Source organism: Prenolepis imparis, unplaced genomic scaffold, assembly GCF_030444845.1.
Source record: "Prenolepis imparis isolate NDT839.2.m4 unplaced genomic scaffold, iyPreImpa1.0 SCAF_5, whole genome shotgun sequence".
Taxonomy (NCBI): Eukaryota; Metazoa; Arthropoda; class Insecta; order Hymenoptera; family Formicidae; genus Prenolepis; species Prenolepis imparis.
The window spans coordinates 4397329-4418222 of NW_028141163.1; the positions used below are offsets into that span (position 1 = coordinate 4397329).

A 20894-nucleotide genomic window follows, 5' to 3' on the forward strand; every position below is an offset into this window, starting at 1 on the left:
TCTACATGATTCATACATGAGAATATCTGAAATTAAAAACAATGAGTAAAAGTCAATGATGGAAATATAGAACATGTGATTTTGCATAAATATAAAATGTGTGACAGTCTTATATGATGTATGCAACGCTTTGACTTGTAAATATATCAATACATAAGAACAACAGGAAAAGAAATATTCGACAATAAAATATTTGTTACAAAAATTATCAAAAATAGTGTATGTTTAAGATTAATGAAAGTAATATGTGGTAAGTTTGAAAAATGCATATAAATGCAAAATCTCATCGGTGTAGATACCTTGTTACATTTTCACAAATTGAAAGTTCATGTTTCCATTTGTTACTGTCTAATCTTCATCTAAATATATCCCCATTTTACAAGAAACTTTTTTAAGCTTGTCTATTTCATTAATAAATTTCTGTATATAATTAATTTTTTGTATCTCCGTCATCTCTTCAGATAATCTCCAAGAATAATTTCATATAAATATACATAACAGCATCAAAATAACATATAAATATATCGATCGATGAAACATGAGTTGTATTCACTAAACTCGAAATACTTATGTGCATAGTTATACTGTTATCTATAGAGTTTTGTATGACATGTGAGCTTAATCAATTAATACGCAATAGTCTTATCACAATAGATGTTGGACAATGCTCTTATCAAGCTAATAACTGGCTGCATCGTATCATCAATATTAAATGCGTGTCTTAGAATGTCCAGATGGTTTTACATCGAATAGCTTCCTAACAAAATACACTTGTATCATAGTCGTCACTGTAATAACGAGCACTTGCGCGATCGACCACATCTGCACATAAGAATTATTGTCCAACAGCAGATTCAGGTCTCTCGCCTCTCTGCCCCTGCTCCAATGTTGAATCTGAAGCATCTCATTGATGTTCTTCTCCACATGCACAATTGCACTCTGAAAAAAAAGAATACACATAATATATTAGATAAAATGTATAAATCAAATTTATACATTATTTTTAATTGCAGATTAATCTGCAGAAAAATATTTATAATATATGTACCGTAAAATTCTCGACAGAAAGATTCAATTCTTCCAGTTCCTTATTATATTGGTGCCATTGATCGTACCTAACAATGATTAATGATAATAAATTAACATTAATAAGATGACACTATATATATTATATGTATAATGTAGCTTTTCTAAATTAATCTTGCAGATTCTTTCTTTTCTCTTACCTGATCACCGTGATATACAAGTTCACCAGTTTTGGAGCAAATCTAGAAAACTGATTGTCAATGCATACAGTATAATAACCACCATTTATGGATTGATCTTGGTAATCACCATTGGGTCGCCATTGATAAGGGTAAACTATATTTCCTTCTGGATTTCTCACTGCAAAACCAGCTTTTCCATCGCCACCGCGCAAGACCTACGATCAAAATAAACTACTCTCTTAAATCAATGTGATTGATACATAAAATATTAATTGTTAATTACTTTCTTACAATACAATTTTTATTAATTTTTAAGAAGTTCTCAGTCACGAAACAATTAATTAATTAATTAGATGATTACTTTCCAGGTCTTGTATAATAAAATGTCTTGGAAACACAAGTAAACACCTGTCACGCTACTGGATCATCGCTTTCAAGGACGGAAAATAAAGGAGTTGACGAGACGCGCACGAACTGTCAAAGCAAGAACGTGTGTCGAGTTCGCGTAGTGCTTTCTCGAGACGCGTAACACCTCGTGGACCCAACCATATGGTCGATCAAGTAAGTCGCGTTTTTACTCTCCATCTCATTTTTTCATCCAGACCCAGACAGTCGTTTTTTCGACGACGGATATCCTGGCCGGTCTGTCAGTATATACCTGGAAACTGACGTAGAAAGTCGCACCCGGGTTGACGTATTGCGAATAGCAGTCCTCCTTGCCGGCGTCGATGTGCACCTTGTAGTCCATCGCGACCGCGGGCAGATTCTCATAGGAGAAGCTGCCGGTCGCGCAGGGTCCGAGGATCAGGACCAGGAACACACTGAGTAGCGCGAGATGCACGTGGTGAGACATCGCTTGGCGATACGATTAGCATTACAATGAATGACGTTCGCCGACCATGCACAACACCGCGAACGAGACTCGATGACCCACTGACAGGCTCTACGTGTTGCTTTACCCCTATCGGCACCCAGCTGAACCTACAGCTACCAATGGCGCAGGATCTCTCATAATCAGCTGATTGTAAGCTTTAAATTTAAATCGATATATTCGATCTTCTCTTCAATCGCAGGCTTTTTTATATCTTACGTCTCCCTTTCTCTTTTTTTCCTCTTCAACGCTTGATTGATTATATATATACCTTTTTTATTTTCAGTGCAACAAGTATAACGTAGTGCAGCTTCCTCGTAGACTTCCCGAGTCTGTTTTATTTATTGCATCTCTTTTGCACTTTTCTTTCAAATTTTTCTTTAATCTTTCTCTTTATTTTCTTCTTTTCTTTTGTTACTTAATTTTCTCATATTAAAGAATAATTAATTACACTTCGCTCTTTTTTTTACTCATATATTTGTATTAATATTAAAGTTCGAGGGAACTATTTAAGCATATTCTATGTATAGTCTTTCGATCGCTTTCTAACTCATCAATATGTGGGAGTATTTCTTTCTCTTTAATATAAAAAAGTAGGTAAGTGTATATATGTAGAAAGTAACTGTATAAATATATATATAGTGCAATTAAAAACAACAGATCTATCATATCTTGATTAGTTTAATTGTGAAAGAATGAAAACAGATTTGCCTTTATAGATAATGAAAGTAATTAAAATATATTTCTGTACTTTGCATATCAGTGTGTGCATATTATGCATTAAAAGTAACCTCTATTTTTTTATCTCACTATTCTTTCATAATTTTAATTCCTTAGATATATTTAATGTATAAATTATATATACTCTTTGATTATATATATTATTTTCAAACTGTTTCTTTTCATTAAAAAACTAAAATAGACGATTCTCTTTAACATTTTTATTAAAGAGGCCAAACCGTTTAAATCTATCATTGAAAAATAATTATTAATACGTTGGAGTAACGAGATGGAAACTTTTATAATGTTATATTACAAAAACAAATCCGACATATATAACGAATATAATAATAATAATAGATAATAAAAAATAAAAAACATTATCTAAACAACACACAAGATTAAAAATCATTTATCATATGTTCAATGCATAAACTGCTAATTCATCTAATGGCGTAAATATACATTTTGAGAGAGAGAGAAAAAGATATCGATCTTTTAATATTTTCTCTATATTTTCGATAGATTGAGATATATATCGCTCTCTCTCCGGTCATCCCCTCCAGTCGCTCCTCTCTCGAGTGCACTTCGCGACTAAAAGGAAAGCGGCGAAGATCAGTAATCAGTCATCATCGAGACCGGCAGCGTGGAAACTGTATAGCCCAGTGCCATAATAGGAAGAATCATCGAGACCGGAGATTGCCGGAGATCAGACGTAGCGCTCGTTCGGAATATTTTCGCGCCAAACTATCCGGACGCATCGTATGCCGGAGGACTCTTTTATGCCTTCAACGCGACGTATGTTGCTGCTGATAAGCGTCGCGAATTCTTTTGCGTAAGTGTGCCTGTACAAACGTGTCTTCTCGATTGACCTAACGAAAATGTCGCACGAATGTCCGACACCGCTATGTAACACTTTTGTCGCAGCAAATTCCGATTTCCATCGGTAAAATTCGATCGATGAAAATGACACTACGATTAATCCGCAAGATTAAATAATAGAAAAAATAATTTAATTTAATTTGTCATCGCTGAAAGATTTATATTTTTTACGAAACAAATTACAAAAAAGCACTTTTATAATTAGTGCAATCATTAAAAATGTTTTGAAGATAAAAATTTTAATTGAGATTTCGTTTAAATGATTTTATATTTTATTTTATATAATTTTTTAAAAAGTTATACATGTGTAAAACTGCGCGACAAAAAGTGCACGTGTATATAATTAAGAATCTCGATAATTAAACTTCATTTTTTGATTATTTATTATTAAAAGCTCTCAATTTCATTTGTTTTTGTTCCATTAAATGCACTTTGTATATATGTATAACCTTATATGTTTCACTTTTTTTATTTCAAGAAAAATCAGCTGTTTGCGCGCGCAATAAATCATTGCATATCATCTTGCATAAAGATTGCATTTCAGATTAATTATCTTAGGTTCAGTGTCAATCGACGGAGTGATAAAAGTGGGAAAGATTAAATAAAAAACAAAGTCGCCCTGGCGAATCCCGATTGCTGCAAAACATGCGGATATTGTTGCAACTCGCCGGTGTTAGTGTGTGTTTGCGAAAATAGCATCTTGATGTTTATCGTATCGCGATAATAATGCAATAATGTCTCCGAGAAGCCGAAAGAGCGAAAGTAGCGCGACCATGTCGTATATATTTATAGCGTGTAAATCATAGAGATTTCATGGAATCGCCGGCGATCAAAAGACGTCTCCCACCATCCGTCCGGTTTACAAACTGCAATATACAATCACACACGCTGGTTATGCAATTTAGCTATAATGCGTCTCGCGGTCGCGGACCGTGACTTGGTTGATGTTATTGGTAAACGAGTAATGAAAAAAATTAATACAATTATGCTGATGAGCTTGTGTATACGTTTTACGCGGCGATAAATAAATGTCAGGACATACAAATTCGAGGTACGCAAAGGTATGTTTTTATTCCCGTTGTATGTCGTAACTTTTTTGTTATCTCGCTTGAAATTTGGAAAATCGCTTATTATCCAAGACACAGGAGTGATAATTTATCTCTTCCGATGGAATGTGTCCAGTTCCTATAAATAGAAATGTAATCTTCCTTATAGGATAATTAAATTTGTATCCTACACTTTACAGAATCATCACACTTATCTAATCACAGTTTATTCAGTCTCTATCTCTTTCTTCTGCTATTTATCTTTTCATTATATCCTTATCAATTTGACATTGTTTGAATTTTGCACCATTTTTAGTATTAAGCGCAAAAGATAATTGCTGTGTAACAGACAGACTGTGAATCTCTTTTAAGGAAACAACTAGATTCACCATATTAATTGCTTTTATTTATTTTTTTACAGAGAATGGCAGGTGCTACGTACATAATAGGATTTTTATTATTAAGAGGGATAGCAGCATGGACCGTTGATATTGCACAGGATATAACTGTACATATGAACCATGCGATATCAGTTCCATATAGCATACATAATGCGTCAAAATTGTCCGTAACTACCGTTGATACTGAGCACTATGATATCGCAAAAATAAATTTTAAGAGTGAAATAATGCACAATGAAACTTCTTCTTATGGCAATTTAAATATCACTGGTGTGTTTCTCGGTAGAACAAAATTACTGTTCTCTTTGCAGGAATCTAATGGGGTAAGTGCTTAATGAGCTAATTAATATTGTTCCTTAAAAGATATAATAAAGATTTTTGTTTTTTTAGGATCGTTTTATTGAAAGCCGTCAGGAGGTATCTCGTATTATTGTAGTACGAGAAGAACACACAATAGATACTATATTCACTGCCAGTGTTGCAATACTTGTATCCATTTTGTATATTAATTTTGGCTGCGCAATGGATTGGAATGTATGCCGTGATACATTAAAGAGGCCAATAGGTCCAGCTATAGGATTCTTTTGCCAGTTCCTGATTATGCCAGTGGTAAATTTTTTTATTGCGGATATCATGTGCACAGCTGATAGATATCTTTACATTTTTTATAGTTTTTATCAAGCAAATTTTTTCTGTGAATTTATATTATTTTATATTATTTCCAGTTAAGTTTTCTCATTGGATCTCTTTTATTTTCTGATCGTCCTGAACTGCAAATAGGCATGTTCTTCACAGGAATAAGCCCAAGTGGTGGCGCTTCTAATATTTGGACAGTATTACTTGATGGCAATTTAAATCTTTCGATCACAATGACCACCATATGTACCATCGCTGCATTTGGTAAGGAATGTATTTGATAAAAAATAAACATGATTCTTGCGTACAACATCCTATATAAAATTTTATTCTTTACAGGAATGATGCCGTTTTGGATCTTTACATTGGGCAGATATATTTTTGTACAGGGAGAACTCACAGTACCCTATCGTCAAATTGGCACTTTTATGATTGGTCTCGTAATCCCATTGGTTATAGGATTTGTCATCCAAAAAAAACTTCCAAGAGTATCAAAGATATTAGTTCGAATAATGAAACCTTTCTCTATAATTTTAATTATATTCATTGTTATATTTGCCATTACGACTAATTTGTATCTCTTCAAATTATTTTCATGGGAGGTAAGGCTATTTTTTTTTTCAATTAAATCTACGAACAATATCAGGATGCAAAGTATACATGTTTATTTTTCCCGTCTCAGATTATAGTCGCAGGAATGGGTTTGCCTTGGTTGGGCTTTACATTTGGTCTTATAGTAGCGAAAATCTGCAAGCAATCCCAAGCCGACATACGAGCGATAGCCATTGAAACGGGTATTCAGAATACTGGTGTAGCTATTTTTTTGTTACGTTTTACGTTAAAACCACCTGCTGACGACCTAACTACTGGTGAGTTTATACGAATATTTATATACGTGTATACATGTATTTATATTTAATTGTCTAATATCTAATAAAATACTCTTTTTCTTTTTTTTCAGTGATTCCTGTGTCTACCGCAATGATGACACCAATACCGTTAACAGTTCTATACATAATAAAGTTAATTTATCAATATACGCGGAAAACAGGAAGAAAAGTAATATTAGAGACTGTTCCATCATTAGAAAAACTCCAACAAACTACAGAAATTTCTACTATCACGCAGCCGAATGACTCTAAAACAATTGATCGATTGAATGGTAATTGATTGAATTGAATAAATTCTATGCTTCCATATTAAATGATATATTAAAAAGAATATATACATATACATAGATATATATGTATAATAAGTGTGTGTGTGTGTCTATATATATATATATATATATATATATATATATATATATATATACACACACACACACACACACACACACGTATATTTACATTGTACATTAATGTAAAAAAAATCTTAATAAGATGGTTACAGATGCCATATAATTGTGGATAATAATATTTGTTGTATATTGTTATCTGTTGAACAATTGTTTAAGAGAGGTATATATTTTTTTGTTTACATTTGATGATACTTAATATAATATATAACTAACAGTAATTTAATTTATATTTATATAGATATAAAAATGTATAGCAGGATACTTAGCAAAGATATATGTTGAGTTTTTTGTAAGTGTTAAATCTCATCTGCATTTACTATTTTTAAAAATGCAAAAAATTAAAGAATGTTATATTTTTCTAAGCTTGTTTGTAATTATAAAGAATATGAGTCTCTCTAGTTCTTAAGTGTAAATTCTAGATATATTAAATTTATAGTTGCGCTATATCTAAATATTTTTAATAAAAAAAATTAATTTTTTGAATTGCATATCATACTAAAGTCATATTTCAACTATAAAAATAAATTCATAAATTTATGAGCAAAATCTATATTTAAAAAATTAGCGCCATTATCTAACAATGTGTCAAATTTGAAAATTCTTACGCCAATGTAACTAAATCAATCATTCGATATACGTGCATAAATGAAATTTCTCTTTATAACAGTAACAGCTGTGTTAACTTTTCACAATCTTGTCAATGAATGCAATGAAAATTAACCATGACATTTCGCGTATGTACAAAACAGCTTCGTAAAATGAAAATGTAATTAACATTATTGTAAACAATTAAACCTATATTATATCGACTATATATATTATAATAAATTTAGTTTTCGACAAACACGTTTTTCCAACATTGTTAAATCTATAAATTAAAATTATTTCGCAGAAAAAGAGAGAAAGAGAGAAAAAAGACGTACATATATAATTATGTTTATTTTTATTTCCAAAAATTCTCGATTGTGCTCGTTGCATTGGTTGTGATAATGAAAAGTTGGCCAGCCTGGCGTGTCCATGCTGCGCGTTCTCGCTGCTAACGTCAGTGCGCACGCGCGGTTTCAGTTTACAGTACGAGCTTGCGGAGAGCGAGTCTAACGAAGGCGAGTGCGTGCACTGCGTGCGATCCGAAGGAAATTCTGACGATTTGCGTTGGTCGAGGATGCAATCTATCCGCGGTAGCCGGCGACACGTAGATTGATAGCCGCGATAGAGCGTATCCTCGACTATTCGGCTGTGGAGGCGAATATATTTTCGCGAGTGAGAGAAAGAAAGAGTGAGTGAAAGAGAGAAAGAGAGAGAGAGAGAGAGAGAGAGAGAGAGAGGGAGGGAGAGACAGACAAACGAGCAAGGGATAGAGCATGCGACCGCGCCTCTACGACGTTATTCGGTGTGTCGATGAGGATGGGAAGTGCGCCGCCGCCGCTGACGACGACGACGACGAGGGACGAAAGTGAGACAGGGATAACGTCGTTGCGGTACGTCGTGTGGTGCTGCATCATCATCGCTTAGGAATGGTATCGCCGTCCAAGCACCAACAGCAGCAGCAGCAGCAGCAAGAACAACAACACAGACAAACGTCCGGAGAGAATAAATCCGATCCGCGACGAACGTCACGTAAGTCGTCCCGTAATTTCACGTTGCATAATAATCAAGCCCGGCCGGCCGTCGATGGATCATCGCTTGAAATGTTTGTTAACGTGCGTCTCTTCATCCACACAATTATATATATTGTATATATTTTATATGACACAAGGGACGAATTAGTGATCACTGAGAGTTGCCCGGAATTGTTTTGATATTACAAAAATATTGTCTTATATACATGTATATATACACATACAGAGGTTTAACTTCCTTCCAGTAATAATAATAATTATTATTATTACTGAGAAGGAGTTTGACCGAGTCAAAAGATCAAGATGCTCTCTACGTTAAATTGGACACTGTGAAATAATGCAAAGTGCTGTCAATTAATACTCTGCTGAGTGATCACTGTTACTCTTGTCGTATAATGCAAACCATTACGATGATTCATTTTATTTCGTTTCATAATACTTTTTTTTTGAATGCGAATAACGAGTTTATTGTTTGAGGCTGCACCAATTTGTCTGTATCATGTGATTTGTACAGCAGTTGGTAGAAATATAAGACAGCTATTACACTTGCTTTATTATATTCTTTGAAAATTGATAAAAAATATTTCCAATTTTTCATTCTGTACACTCGAATCGATTCATTGAATTTCATGGACAATGGAAAAATGTATTTTTGTCACGTCTTATCATATCTGCTAAAAGGTGACAAAAGTAATCATGCGCCCGCGCACGAATTGCAAACGTGCTAATTGTAAGATGAATCAAATGAAAACTTCTTTTCTAGATATACGTATACAAAAGGGGCTGAAGCCTTTGGAAAAGAAGTCGTTCTATTTGGACATAAAGAACCATGCCACTGCGGCCAAGCTAGAGACACAGATCAGGAAGCTGGGCGGAGTGAGTTGTATTTCATCTTTGCTTGCCCGATGCTGTGTGTTCGACGAGTAGAGCTTGCTAGCCACGTTTCCCGCTTCGTTTCTCGCCGCTTATCGATTTGTCAGAGCATTTGGTGTGTATTTCGGGCGAGTGTGCGAGCCTCTCTCTCTCTCTCTCTCTCTCTCTCTCTCTCTCTCTCTCTCTCTCTCTCTCTCTCTCTCTCTCTCTCTCTCTCTCTGTCCCTTTCTATATCTCTCTCACACACATACACACTCTCTATCTCCCTCTTGGCTGTGCGCGCTTCCCCCTCTGTTCCTCTCTTCCCGCCATTTTCGATCACCATGCCTATAGCCGCTTCGACGTAACGCGCGCGCTCTCGCTCCCCTGCCGAGGGGGCAAGAAAAAAAAATTCGAATCTCCGTCTCTCGCGGCGATGCGTTCTCCGGGCCATTCAAGCCGACCTCGTTGCCGCGTGATACTACTGAGTACGCGCGCGATTATCGAACTGCCGGAACATGGCAAACACTCGTCCCCGAAAAATCCCGCGCGCACCGAACTTTACCGGGTCACTCGCAAACAGCTGCAAATTTCGGTATACGTATCGTGATTTTATTCGAATTGGAATTTCTTCAAAAATATATTTATCGTTAACTTTTTTTAACAAAAGAACTTGTTGCAATTTTGGACCTTTTTGACAGTAGAAGAGAAAAGTATTTGGAGTAATAGAAATTTGTTAAATAGTAAAAGAAATGATAAAACAAATTGTTTCACTTTTGCTGTAGCACAAGAGTATTAATACATTAATATTAATAGTATATTGTGAGTAGGAATAATCTATAATTTTTCTAATAACAACATATTTTATACTACAATTTGTCATTACAAGTTCAACTAACATTTTTATCTCATTCTTTTGAATTCAACGCGAAACTTTATTTCATATACATCGGGCAACCTTTAATCAAGATTGAAATTTCCATCGATAGAACTATAAAAAAGAAAAACACGTTTCTCATAAATATTACTAGCTCCGATCCGCGTGGCAATCGAAAACGCCGTATAAGGTTCCTTTTAATCTCGCGCGTTCTTCCTCTACTTCCTTATTCAAAAAAATCCTCTGCTTTCCTCCGCAAAAGGTGTAACCGTTCAATTTGAAACGCAGAGAGCGCGCGGCTATACATATAGGTATACATAAAAAAAAAAAAAAAGAAAAAAAGAGGAAAGAACGACCCAGGACGTTTGCGGGATTAACCGAGCGTTACGCTCGAAGGAGGAGGAAGCGGCGGGTTTCCGAGTCTCGCGGACTCGAGGCTCGAGGCCGCGTCGTTGCCGAGCCGCGCGCACGACGGGCTACGCCCTAAATTCAGCCTCTCTCGGCAACGCTCGCGGCAAACCGGCCGACGCCGACGTTAGTATGCACGTACGTACGATCGTCGGGGTCTCTCGGAACTCCTCCGAATACCCGGAATACGGATTTTTTTCTGTTGACAAACAATTTCCTCATCGGCAAACTTGGCGCCGTTTCGCGCCATCTTCCGGAGCGGCGCGCGAAGTTCGTAACGTCAAAAGAAAAAGAAAACAAAATTTAAAAAAGAGAGCGGCTCGGGAAAAAAATTGCCTCGCTATTTGTACAGTATATTTACGTTAGGATAAGTGACAATGACGCTTCGATAGGCGTTATATCGCGAGATTTTGCCTTTGACGACTTTAAGAAAAGGAAAACAGCTGATTGAAGATTGACAGGTTAATGACAGTTTTTGACGTTTCTCGACGACACATTTAAAATGTGCCACAGTATACGCGATATGACGCGAGGCAGATTGAAATCGCAAACCATTCTTATCGAGCTAAACTGTCAACAGTTTGACCGGAGGGGATGAGCGAATTAATTTCTCGCGACGCGAAGCAGAAGAAGGAGCGCGAATACAAAGTCGCCTTCGCAACGGCCTCCTATTAATAGAGAGCAGCTGTCAAATTGCACCGTCGATCGGAATAGTAGTAGTAGGAGGAGAAGAGAATCGAGGAATCAAGTCTCTCTCTCGCCGAGAGATCCGCGTCGTCTGTTGACAAACAAATCGCCTTCCGCCGCGCCATCTGGGAGCGGCAGCGCTATAGACAGACATCTGTGGTACGTGCATGCACGCGTGTTCGTACGTGCGCGAAAATTTCGAAAAGCGAGCGGGTCGTGGCGGAAGATGAGAGGAGAGACCACCATCGTAGCGGACGGGAAACCTCGCCGTTCTCGTCGCCCTCGGCCTCGGCTCCGCTCCGACTCGAGAGAGGAGCGAACGCGCGCGCCGTCTCCAGGCCCCCGTGCCAAGCTACTAACGGCGAATGGCCATTTTGTGCGTGACAGTTGTGTCGGCCGCCAAGTATAGCGGTAGCGCGTACAAGCCGAGCTAACAAGGCGTCTCGGGCTCTCTCCTCCCGTCCGTTCGAGCGCGTCCTTATTAAAGCGTCCTAATCTCCTTCGGTATCTCTTCACGTAGAGAGGGAGGGAGAGAGAGAGAGAGAGAGATAGAGAGAGACGACGCGTTTCATCGGCGAGTCTCTCTCTCTCGCCGTCACCCAAGTGTATATCGGAATATTACATCGCCGCACTTGACAGCTCCTTCCCTTCGACCAGTGTTGCGACACTCAGGATTCTCAGCAACGTCGAATGTACCGTCATTGTCGTCGGGATCGTCGGGACTTCCGGGGACCGCTTCTCCACGTGCTCCCTCACGCCTCCGTTCTAATTCCCGGGGGAGAGACGGCCGGGGGCGGGTGACGCGTCGTATATATTATTAGACCGCCAACGCTATGCGACGACCTACGGCGGCGACCTACGGCGAGTGGCGGCGTCCACTACGTCGCCAGGATCAGTCTTCGCGGTGGCAGGCCGGATCAGGTTCCCCTGTGTAACGGTCGGCCCCTGCCGGCTCCGCCGCAGCTGTCACCGCCCCCGCCCCCGCCACTGCTGCTACCACTGCCCTGCAACCGCTCCGAGGAAGGCTGTCGCGAAATCACTTGACGTCAGCGTAACGCGATGCAAGTGCGTGCCCGAGTATCAGGCCCCTCGTTTGTATACGTGTGTGTGTGTGTACATGTGTACTGTGCTCGCTACGATGACGACGACGACGGCGACGTCTCGCTCGTTGCGCAAACGATAACTTCCTCGAAAGTTGTTGGAGCGTCTCTCTCTCTCTTTCCCTCTGTCACTCGCTCATGCTTGTTCTGGTGTTTGAGAGAGACGCCCGCGGCGACGGCCTGACGCAGCGCGAAGGTTCTTTGTCTTCTGTGTTCGAGAACCGACTCGAGAAAAGTTTCAAGAGACCCCCCAGGTCCGAGTTTCGCTTGGAAAGAATGTGATCCGAGTGTTAGTTGATTACTTGAATTTGTTTATATGCTTGTTTACTCGCTTTACGTCACTTTGCTCTACTTCATCTATCTATCTACTTGTGCATCGTCAATCATTCTTTCAACTTGGTGTTTTCTGTTTTTAGACGATCGAATTGTTTCTAGTACGCGGTGTGAGTCTTGTAATCAGCGATAGAGTAGATAAGACAGGTCATACAAACTCTGAGAAACATAGATGGACTTGTGCCAGTGGCGGCAGCGGCGGACCCCGTTCGCTGAGGAGCATAGAAGTTCCCACGCCCACTCCTACACCCTCAACACCGTTGCTAAGTTCTGAATGCCCCTCGTCCAACTACACCAATCTACGGGGTCAAACTACCCAAAGATCTGTAAGTATGCGAAAGAAATGAAAACATAAATAATCGTGTTGAAAGCTTTCGATATGTCGTATAGAAGCTATATTTGATATTATTATGCTACGATAAAGAAATGAATGTTATCTGTCACTTTGCATCACTTGCGTTGTATATCTATTGTGAAAAAAAAATAATATTAATTTTTCGTTATAATGTAAATAATTTTATAAATTATAAAGAGATGCAGTGACAATTGTGTGAATAATTCTGAAGAATATCTTGTATTTTCAATTTAATAGAAATCGCGAGTGGATGCAATGTTGGAACGTGCTCTGACGCAGCCACAACAGTGTTCCGTGGATCCACTAGACAACGCCCATAATTGGGGAATTCCTATCTGGGCGATAGAAAAGCTTCAAGCTTGGCTTGACAAAATCTATGCTTCTTTCAAGGATACCTATAACTCGAAGCAGCTGAAGCAAACCAATCAGCACAGCACCGAGAAAGATTTCAAGGTCAAGCATCTGAGAGGATCGTACGTTAAATTTGAATCCTTTCACAGGTAATTATAGACTGTGGTACACAAATATTATTTACATGTGTCTTTCCACATATTGTCTCACATTTTATACTTCTGTTTATAGAACTACTAGACCTGTGTTTCTGGAGTTATCGTCGTGGCCGACATTAAACTTCGACGGTGATCCAGGTTCGTGTCCTTTTAACACAAAGAAGCAGGGAAAACGAGAGGGCAAATTAACAAACAAAGAGATTAAAGAGAATAAGCAGGCTGTTGAATCTACAAATAGGACCGAGGTACGTTATTTTATTTATATATAGTATATTATATTAATAAATAATAAATTTACATAAAAATTTTGAATTTTTATCTCAAAGACAACATCATCATGAGTAATTTTTTCTTTTTGCATCAATAGGGTAAAGAAATGACTCGGAGACCCCGTGCTAACGCTGCACGTGCCCGCAGAACAGAACAGCTGGTCGCTGGTTACTGCGAAATTTGTCGTATTCATTATGACGATCTGTCGAAACATCTGCAAAGCGAACAGCATTTGAACTTTGTAGCGAACGACGACAACTTCTTGTCGTTGGATACGTTAATCAACGCGGGCGCGAATGTGGAGGCGTTCTTAAAATTAAACAGAAAGGATATCGAGTAAGTATTTGTAATTCAAATGTTACATACGCATACACATAGCATTCTATCTTTATTTCATTTTATTTATTTGACACACACACACCCACATAATATATATCAATGATTGCGCATGAAATGCAATTGCTAATTGAGTTTATTTTTATTATTTTACAGGAAAGACTGTGATTGTTTCCCCAATGGAGATGGTAATCTTCACAATATAGTACTGCCCGAGGAGAAGGTTAACAAGAACACCAAAACTTTGAGTGACTTTAGTGTTGACGAGATAAAAATGGTGAATGGTGCGCGTAGGACTCTTAATTTAAAATTAAGCTCGCCGCATAATTTGCGTACTCGTGCGAAACACGAAAGCGGGCATCTTCTCAGATCCAAGGGCAGTCCTTGGCACGAGATCGATAAGAGCGAAAAGTTGTACGATAAGTTTGAAGGTTACACTATCAAGAAACGTTCAAAAGGTACTATCTGGATCGAGGAAGACGATCCGGATGAGAAGTACGCGGAGGAGGACATTTTACGGAAGGAGTCGAAGCGGGAGGACTATAAAAGGCCCTTCTCGAATGATATCGATGACGTTTTAAATACTAAGGAAGATAATATCAGTAGTAAGCATAGTAATAATTTAGATCCGCCAAACTTGCAGCCGGCGATTGTACATAACAATACGCAAAACGGTATTATAAATTCGCGTCGTATATCGGAAGATTCGGATTACCTCAAGAATAAAGATGAATGTAACGGTGACGAAAACGCGTGCGCGTTGGAATGTATGATAAGTGTAGAAAATGGTGTAGTCGACAATAGTTATACTGGAAATTTCAAACCGTGCAACGATCTATTTCAGAGGGACAATTGCGCGTTGCGAGCGGAAAAAGTGACGATAGAAGCGAGAAAGTTGTCGGACGATGCGAAGGAATTCGTTTGCAATGAATATAATAACGATAAAAGTGAACAAAAAGATCTGAAAGCGTTGCAGGGAGAGAATAATCGTTGCGCGAAGCCCAAGCATCCCTCCCGTCTCAATCGAAGGGGCGGCAGAAGTATCAGAGGTCGATATCGACATCGACTGTCGGTGGAGGAACGTTTGATCGAGGACAATCGCGCGTATTACAAAGTAGAAGTGTTAGGTAACAAGCTGCGATCGAGTGCAGTGACGGGTAGTGGCAATTTGCAACAACACGCGGCGTCGAAGGATGACAATGGCGACGGCGATGGCGAGGAGAAGAAGGTAGCACCGTCGTCGAGTGAGAAGCCGGTGGTGGTGCGGTTTAAACGCGTGAGAAAGTCGGAGCTGTCCTTGCTAAGCGACGAGGCGGAGTCCTTTATGTTTGGCGAACCGAAACGAGACGACTCGACCGAACAGACCAGCGACAACGAGCAGAGTAGCGTGCTGCCGAAAGACACGACGGAGAACAGCGAAGTCAACGAAACTGCCAATTCGTCCACGTTGCTGAGTTCGCCGTTAAATTCCAGTCCCGTGAAACAGGAAATGATCGAGGAGGATTCTCAGGACTCTGTACACCTGGGTAGAGCGAGAAAGAGGAGACGCACGCAGGCTGAAGCGTTTATCAAGGACAACGCCGACTACTACAAGTTCGAGACGCCGGGCAGCAGATTGAGGTACCAGGCTCCGTTGACCGGTATCAAGGACACCGCGTTCGCGGATAGTAGGGAACACGCGGCGTTGAAGAAGTCGGCGCAACAATCATCGAACGACTGCAAACCACAGATCGAGAATGTAGCTGAGAAGATTTATCCGTCCAAACCGTCAACGGAGATTGAGAAAATGCAATTCTCCTTTGAAGCGATACCCAAGTCCGAACCGTGGTATCAAACCTATCAACGTCAGGATATGGGCGCTGAGTTTTGGCACTGCTTCAGCGAGTGCGACGCGAGGAAACCATTTCTACTGCCATACGAGATTGAGAATTTTCACGAGACGCTGATGAAAATGCAAAGTACAATCGACATAGGGAGCAGGAAGAGGGGTCGCCCGCGCGGTGTAGGATGCGCGGGACGTTCGCCGAGAAAAAGTCCTCGTTGCCATGCATCCACCCTGGCGATCATGTCCACCATAATCCGCAAGAGGGAACAGCAGCAATCGACCTTGTGTGCGATAGAAGAGTCGCCGCCATCGTTTGTCAGATCGCGCACCAACACGCCCAAACCCGAGCCGAAACAAGATCTCAAGTCGGATTTGAACGTGGAGCTGAAGGATATAGCGAAAACGATCGACGACATACTGAACACGAAGGATATGATAACGGAGCTGGACGATTCGTTCGCACCCGACTTGGACTTGGAGCAAGTCGATGGTTTCTGCGGGGCACCGAAGGGTGCCCCGTCAAATCTGTTGGAGCTGCTCGACAACTGTCAAGACATCGCCAACTGTTTGGAAAACAACTCGTCGTGCGCCAGCTCCGAGTGCGGGGAGGCGAATACGGACACTCCGCTGAAACGGAGGAAACGAAGGAAAAACCGAACCGGATGGCCGGTCGGTAACAAGATGAAGAAGAAGGTACAGGCGAACAGCAAGGTGTCCATAGACTGCGACCATCGGGAATCGTTGGAGAAGAGGCTCTACCTTGACAAGGGTTTTGCCGGAAATACGCTGGACACGTCCGGCAAATTGCCAGAAGGGGCCGATTCTCACACGGTGACGACAACGAATAATAACATCGTGCTGCCAACCGCCGCGGAACGGACAAACGCCAACCGAAAGAGCGACGCTGACGCCTTGCTGGGGATCTGTGCTAGCAACGTGGAGGCCGTTAACGACGACAACAACACGGGCAGTTACGTGGAATCGTTGTCCATTTCGGAGAACGCGTGCGACGACACAACGAACAAGAACTATCTGTCGAGCAAGGATTATCCGTGTAGGAAAGACCTGTCGAGGATCGAGGAGCTCTCGGAGAACGACGAGTCGGGCAACGACGAGAATCACGAGAACCAGAAGAGCCTGTTCGGCAGAAAGGACGTGAACGCGATCACCGAGAGGAATCTGGTTGTCAAGTCGTCGCCCGTTGTCAGGAAGCAGCGGCAGCGCGACCACGTCAACACCGTCGACAATAACAGCTGCGAGTCGCGAGACACGGAGATCGAGAATCGGGACAGCATACAGTTGCAGCAGTGCAGGAAGGAGACGGAGTCCGGTATAGTTCCTAAGAAACATCACAACAACTCCAATTCCGAGCTGTCGTCGCCAACGAAGCGGCAACTGCGAGGCGGCAACTGCGAGGAGAACTCGTCCGAGAACACGGGGGAATTGTTGAAGCAGCATGGCATCGTGTTCGCCGCGACGAGGCGGGGTAGAATGGGCTCGCGGAGGCGCATCTATTCCAGGAAACGTCAATCGAAGACGGCGGTCGCTCACAACAATCTGTCGTCGCCCGATCATCACGTCGGCATGGTATACGACGACGAGAATTGCAAGAAGGACGCCTATCTGAGTATCACGTCTACCTGTAACAAGAAGCAATCGCCGAGTTCCAACGTGCGAAACGCGAAGCGCAAGAGCGAGGCCATCTCGTCGTCGGACAGCAACAACGTCCAGGACAACTCGTCCGATCCGATGATGGATCAGTGCGCGTTATCGGAGCGCGTCATCAGTCCTTCGTCGATGATGGCGTCCAGCGAACTCGAGCAGCGTCGCTCGAGCATCGAGTTCCAGCCGGTCGTGCGGATGATGAAGCTCGACGATCAGGTGGACGTGGATCATGGAGTCCTGTCGACGGTGACGGTGGCGAGTAACCGGCGACTGAGAAGCTCCGCCGGTTCCCCGCGATCCAACAAGCCCAAACCGCCGAGGAAGCGCATCAAGTCCGGCCGCGGCCACTTCGGACGGTGGTTGAAGAGCAGCTGAAGCATAGATACGAAAAATAAGAGTACTTGGACTTGTTAGATTTCTCGACGACGGTCGACGTTTCTCGCGATCCGATATTGTCCCGACGCGATGTGTACATTGTGTATAAAAATATTATTTGTGTACGTAGAGAATAGTATTTAACACGTCGCATCATAGTATTCTCTATCTCTCTCTCTATCCTTAGTGATTATTATCATTCTACTTAGTAACGTTCTTTCAGGTGGATAGTTTTTAACGCTCTCCACCACCAGGTATACTTCCCACTGTACATTCTTTCGATGCGGTCGTTGTGTTTTTCGAAAACAGGATTTCGCCCCCTCTTTTTTTTTGTTTATTTTTTTTACTAGAGATTTGTCGTTCCTTTTTTGTATTATTTCTTTTTTTTTTCGTCATTTTGCACATTGGACGAAAATTGTATATCACTTTAAAGACAGTCGTTTTGTTCATCAAATCATTTATTAAGGATTATTTCTATATAGTGTATACATTTTTAGAGTACGCAAGACTGCATACAGCTTTATAACAGTATAATCACTCATTTCTGTTATGCTGCATATTATTGAAGATACTGTTCTATATTTTCAATTTTTTCAGTATATATCTAATTACTTTATTTCAAACAAAACTGTAAGTCGCTCACGAGTTCAAAAAGAGAAATTATTATTAAAGATAAAAAAATTTTCCATTAAAAATTGTTTTATTACACCTTTATAATTCCATGAAAAAAAAAATCATTAGATTTTAATTTATCTAGAGTTGAATGTAATTGACCTAGTCGATAGATAATCTAGAAAAATTGGCTGTTTTTTTTTTCTAAATTATATGTGTAATTCTATTTATAATCTAATAAGAATGACTAAGTAAACAAATAATAAAAATTATGGCGCAATTTATATATAGTTTCTATAATCAAAAGAGTTTTTTATTTCTACAGATATTTCAGAACCAGATAAATTACACAACTTTAAAGTGCTCTGATCTTTAAGTCGATTATAATTAATCATTGATTGTTTTAAATTAAAAACGACAATCTTATGTATATTTGATTTATTTCTAAAGCTAGAATTAATACATACATATCTTGAAAGAAATTTACGTAATAAAATTAATCGAGCGTTACGTCAAGCCTTCACGTTCCCGAAAGGCTTTTCTCATCTCGGCTAGCTTTTTTCTTTTATAGTCTTTTCGAGCTTGCTCTTTTTTCTCGAGGATGCGTATCTGAGCTTCGATGGAAAGCTCCTTGTTCAGCAAATTATCGAGCTTTGTTACCATGATCTCGCGTGCGCGTTTCTTGTTTTCCAATAGACTCCTCGTCTCGTGACACTTGACAATGAGGCCTGTTGGTTTGTGCTTTAACATTACAGCATTATTCGTCTTGTTTGTCGCCTGACCACCTGGACCCCAGCCACGAATAAACTGTTCCTCGAGGTCGGCTTCATCCAGCTTGGGCACTTCCGAGTAATCAAGGTGACGTTTGAATGACTTGCTGCGCATTGGCACATTTTCATAATTATTAATCACAGTGCCTAATAACAAGAACTCTTCACGGCTGACTGACGAGCAAATCCTGTTGTGGATCCTTTGACACATCGATAAGAATGTGAACATTATTCTCCTTATAAAATGTATAATTATTGTATGCAAAGCGCATCTCACAGAAATCCACCAAAGAATGAAAATAACTTTTCATGCTTAGTCCCTCGTTACGTTATAAAGTAAGATTTATATCACTTTTTTGCCTTCCAAAAATTTCATACCTTTCTGAAATAAGAAAAAAACGAGAAATTAATTTTGGATTATCAATGAAACTTTTACATTACTATTACGTAACATCATAATATAGGAAATATAAAAATTTCAAATTTAAAAAACAGGTTGGCAGTTTTGATTTACATCGATGGATATATTTATAAAATGTAAATATGAGTAAGAAAAGTATAACAAGATAAGATTAATCTTAAATTTCTGAATATAATCCCATGTTGTAAATGCAATAAATATTGAGAAAAGAAATATAAATTTACAAGTTAGAAAAGACAAGAGAGGTTATAATACATATATTAACGATATATCACTCGCACATGATTGAAACCAGCATAATTACCTTTAAATGAAAATCTATCATTGCTGTATCATTCAGATCTTTATTATTTTTGAAGGCCACTCGTATTCTATGTCGAAAATATCCCTTATTTGTAAACCTCAAAGATTCTCCGTATCTCTGAATATCCTTGTAAAGTTTTAATATAGCTTGCCGGCTCATCACGCTTTATCAAAATAAATCAGAATAAATCGGAGTGCAAACAAACTTTATATTGGAAACGTGGGGATACATGAGGACACGTAGAGAGCGGTTTCAGGTCAGATTACTCAAAAACTCGAATGTAAGTAAGCCCCCTATAACCCCCTATATTGAAAACTGTGCGCACGAGCACAAAACATTAAAACATGCCTTTATACATATATATATATATATATATATATATATATATATATATTTACAAAGTTATGTTAATCTTGATGTGAAGAGCATGTAATCCATGAATGAAAAGACGAATTAAATATAAAAATATTATAAAAATTAATAGAAAAGATATATTATATATTTAGAAAACA

The 20894-nt window shown here is 39.6% G+C and overlaps 5 protein-coding genes across 12 annotated transcripts; 2 read left to right on the forward strand and 3 right to left on the reverse strand.

Annotated features, from left to right (window-relative positions):
* Window positions 1–126: 126 nt before the first annotated feature.
* LOC145936717 (transmembrane emp24 domain-containing protein 5) lies at window positions 127–2152 on the reverse strand. The gene is made up of 4 exons (XM_083039181.1): window positions 1867–2152; window positions 1227–1423; window positions 1049–1115; window positions 127–939 (listed from the first exon to the last, which is right to left on the reverse strand). The coding sequence occupies exons 1-4, from the start codon at window positions 2059–2061 to the stop codon at window positions 709–711; spliced, it is 690 nt and encodes a 229-aa protein (XP_082895307.1). The 5' UTR covers window positions 2062–2152; the 3' UTR covers window positions 127–708.
* A 1205-nt stretch (window positions 2153–3357) lies between these two features.
* On the forward strand, window positions 3358–7341 carry LOC145936716 (ileal sodium/bile acid cotransporter-like). 5 transcript variants are annotated; one of them, XR_014425430.1, is made up of 9 exons: window positions 3358–3634; window positions 4240–4742; window positions 5149–5451; window positions 5519–5737; window positions 5854–6028; window positions 6104–6366; window positions 6447–6633; window positions 6726–7047; window positions 7084–7340. XR_014425430.1 is itself a non-coding variant. In XM_083039178.1 (8 exons), the coding sequence occupies exons 2-8, from the start codon at window positions 4710–4712 to the stop codon at window positions 6932–6934; spliced, it is 1389 nt and encodes a 462-aa protein (XP_082895304.1). In that variant the 5' UTR covers window positions 3358–3634; window positions 4226–4709; the 3' UTR covers window positions 6935–7341. The 5 variants fall into 5 exon arrangements, 4 of the variants coding, with proteins under 4 accessions (XP_082895304.1, XP_082895303.1, XP_082895306.1 ...); XM_083039178.1 differs by having other exon boundaries at window positions 4226–4742; window positions 6726–7341; XM_083039177.1 differs by having other exon boundaries at window positions 6726–7341.
* Window positions 7342–8120: 779 nt separating this feature from the next.
* On the forward strand, window positions 8121–18414 carry LOC145936714 (uncharacterized). Of its 4 annotated transcripts, XM_083039170.1 has the most exons (7): window positions 8122–8681; window positions 9447–9559; window positions 13024–13266; window positions 13533–13795; window positions 13878–14049; window positions 14172–14410; window positions 14567–18414. In XM_083039170.1, exons 1-7 carry the CDS (start codon window positions 8579–8581, stop codon window positions 18273–18275), a joined length of 4842 nt encoding a protein of 1613 aa, XP_082895296.1. In that variant the 5' UTR covers window positions 8122–8578; the 3' UTR covers window positions 18276–18414. The 4 variants fall into 4 exon arrangements, with proteins under 4 accessions (XP_082895298.1, XP_082895296.1, XP_082895297.1 ...); XM_083039172.1 differs by lacking the exon at window positions 13024–13266 and having other exon boundaries at window positions 8121–8681; XM_083039171.1 differs by lacking the exons at window positions 8122–8681; window positions 9447–9559 and adding an exon at window positions 9744–12572.
* Window positions 18415–19310: 896 nt separating this feature from the next.
* Window positions 19311–19886, reverse strand: LOC145936419 (mitochondrial translation release factor in rescue). Its single transcript, XM_083038632.1, has one exon. The coding sequence runs from the start codon at window positions 19884–19886 to the stop codon at window positions 19395–19397; it is 492 nt and encodes a 163-aa protein (XP_082894758.1). The 3' UTR covers window positions 19311–19394.
* Window positions 19887–19901: 15 nt separating this feature from the next.
* Window positions 19902–20703, reverse strand: LOC145936420 (mitochondrial ribosome and complex I assembly factor AltMIEF1-like). The gene is made up of 2 exons (XM_083038633.1): window positions 20383–20703; window positions 19902–20039 (listed from the first exon to the last, which is right to left on the reverse strand). Exons 1-2 carry the CDS (start codon window positions 20539–20541, stop codon window positions 20001–20003), a joined length of 198 nt encoding a protein of 65 aa, XP_082894759.1. The 5' UTR covers window positions 20542–20703; the 3' UTR covers window positions 19902–20000.
* Window positions 20704–20894: the final 191 nt, after the last annotated feature.

What these genes read in the sequence shown, in the direction of transcription:
- LOC145936717 (XM_083039181.1), bottom strand. Translation starts at nt 2,061, where the DNA reads ATGTCTCACCACGTGCATCTCGCGCTACTCAGTGTGTTCCTGGTCCTG. An exon ending in TTGTATATCACGGTGATCAG is followed by an intron (nt 1,116 to 1,226) that starts GTAAGAGAAAAG and finishes AATCATTGTTAG; the next exon opens with GTACGATCAATGGCACCAAT. An exon ending in TTTCTGTCGAGAATTTTACG is followed by an intron (nt 940 to 1,048) that starts GTACATATATTA and finishes CTTTTTTTTCAG; the next exon opens with AGTGCAATTGTGCATGTGGA.
- LOC145936716 (XM_083039178.1), top strand. Translation starts at nt 4,710, where the DNA reads ATGTCAGGACATACAAATTCGAGGTACGCAAAG. An exon ending in ATGTACCATCGCTGCATTTG is followed by an intron (nt 6,029 to 6,103) that starts GTAAGGAATGTA and finishes TATTCTTTACAG; the next exon opens with GAATGATGCCGTTTTGGATC. An exon ending in TCAAATTATTTTCATGGGAG is followed by an intron (nt 6,367 to 6,446) that starts GTAAGGCTATTT and finishes TTCCCGTCTCAG; the next exon opens with ATTATAGTCGCAGGAATGGG.
- LOC145936714 (XM_083039170.1), top strand. Translation starts at nt 8,579, where the DNA reads ATGGTATCGCCGTCCAAGCACCAACAGCAGCAGCAGCAGCAGCAAGAA. An exon ending in GTCAAACTACCCAAAGATCT is followed by an intron (nt 13,267 to 13,532) that starts GTAAGTATGCGA and finishes TCAATTTAATAG; the next exon opens with AAATCGCGAGTGGATGCAAT. An exon ending in AATCTACAAATAGGACCGAG is followed by an intron (nt 14,050 to 14,171) that starts GTACGTTATTTT and finishes TTGCATCAATAG; the next exon opens with GGTAAAGAAATGACTCGGAG.
- LOC145936419 (XM_083038632.1), bottom strand. Translation starts at nt 19,886, where the DNA reads ATGTTCACATTCTTATCGATGTGTCAAAGGATCCACAACAGGATTTGC.
- LOC145936420 (XM_083038633.1), bottom strand. Translation starts at nt 20,541, where the DNA reads ATGAGCCGGCAAGCTATATTAAAACTTTACAAGGATATTCAGAGATAC. An exon ending in TGATAGATTTTCATTTAAAG is followed by an intron (nt 20,040 to 20,382) that starts GTAATTATGCTG and finishes TTCTTATTTCAG; the next exon opens with AAAGGTATGAAATTTTTGGA.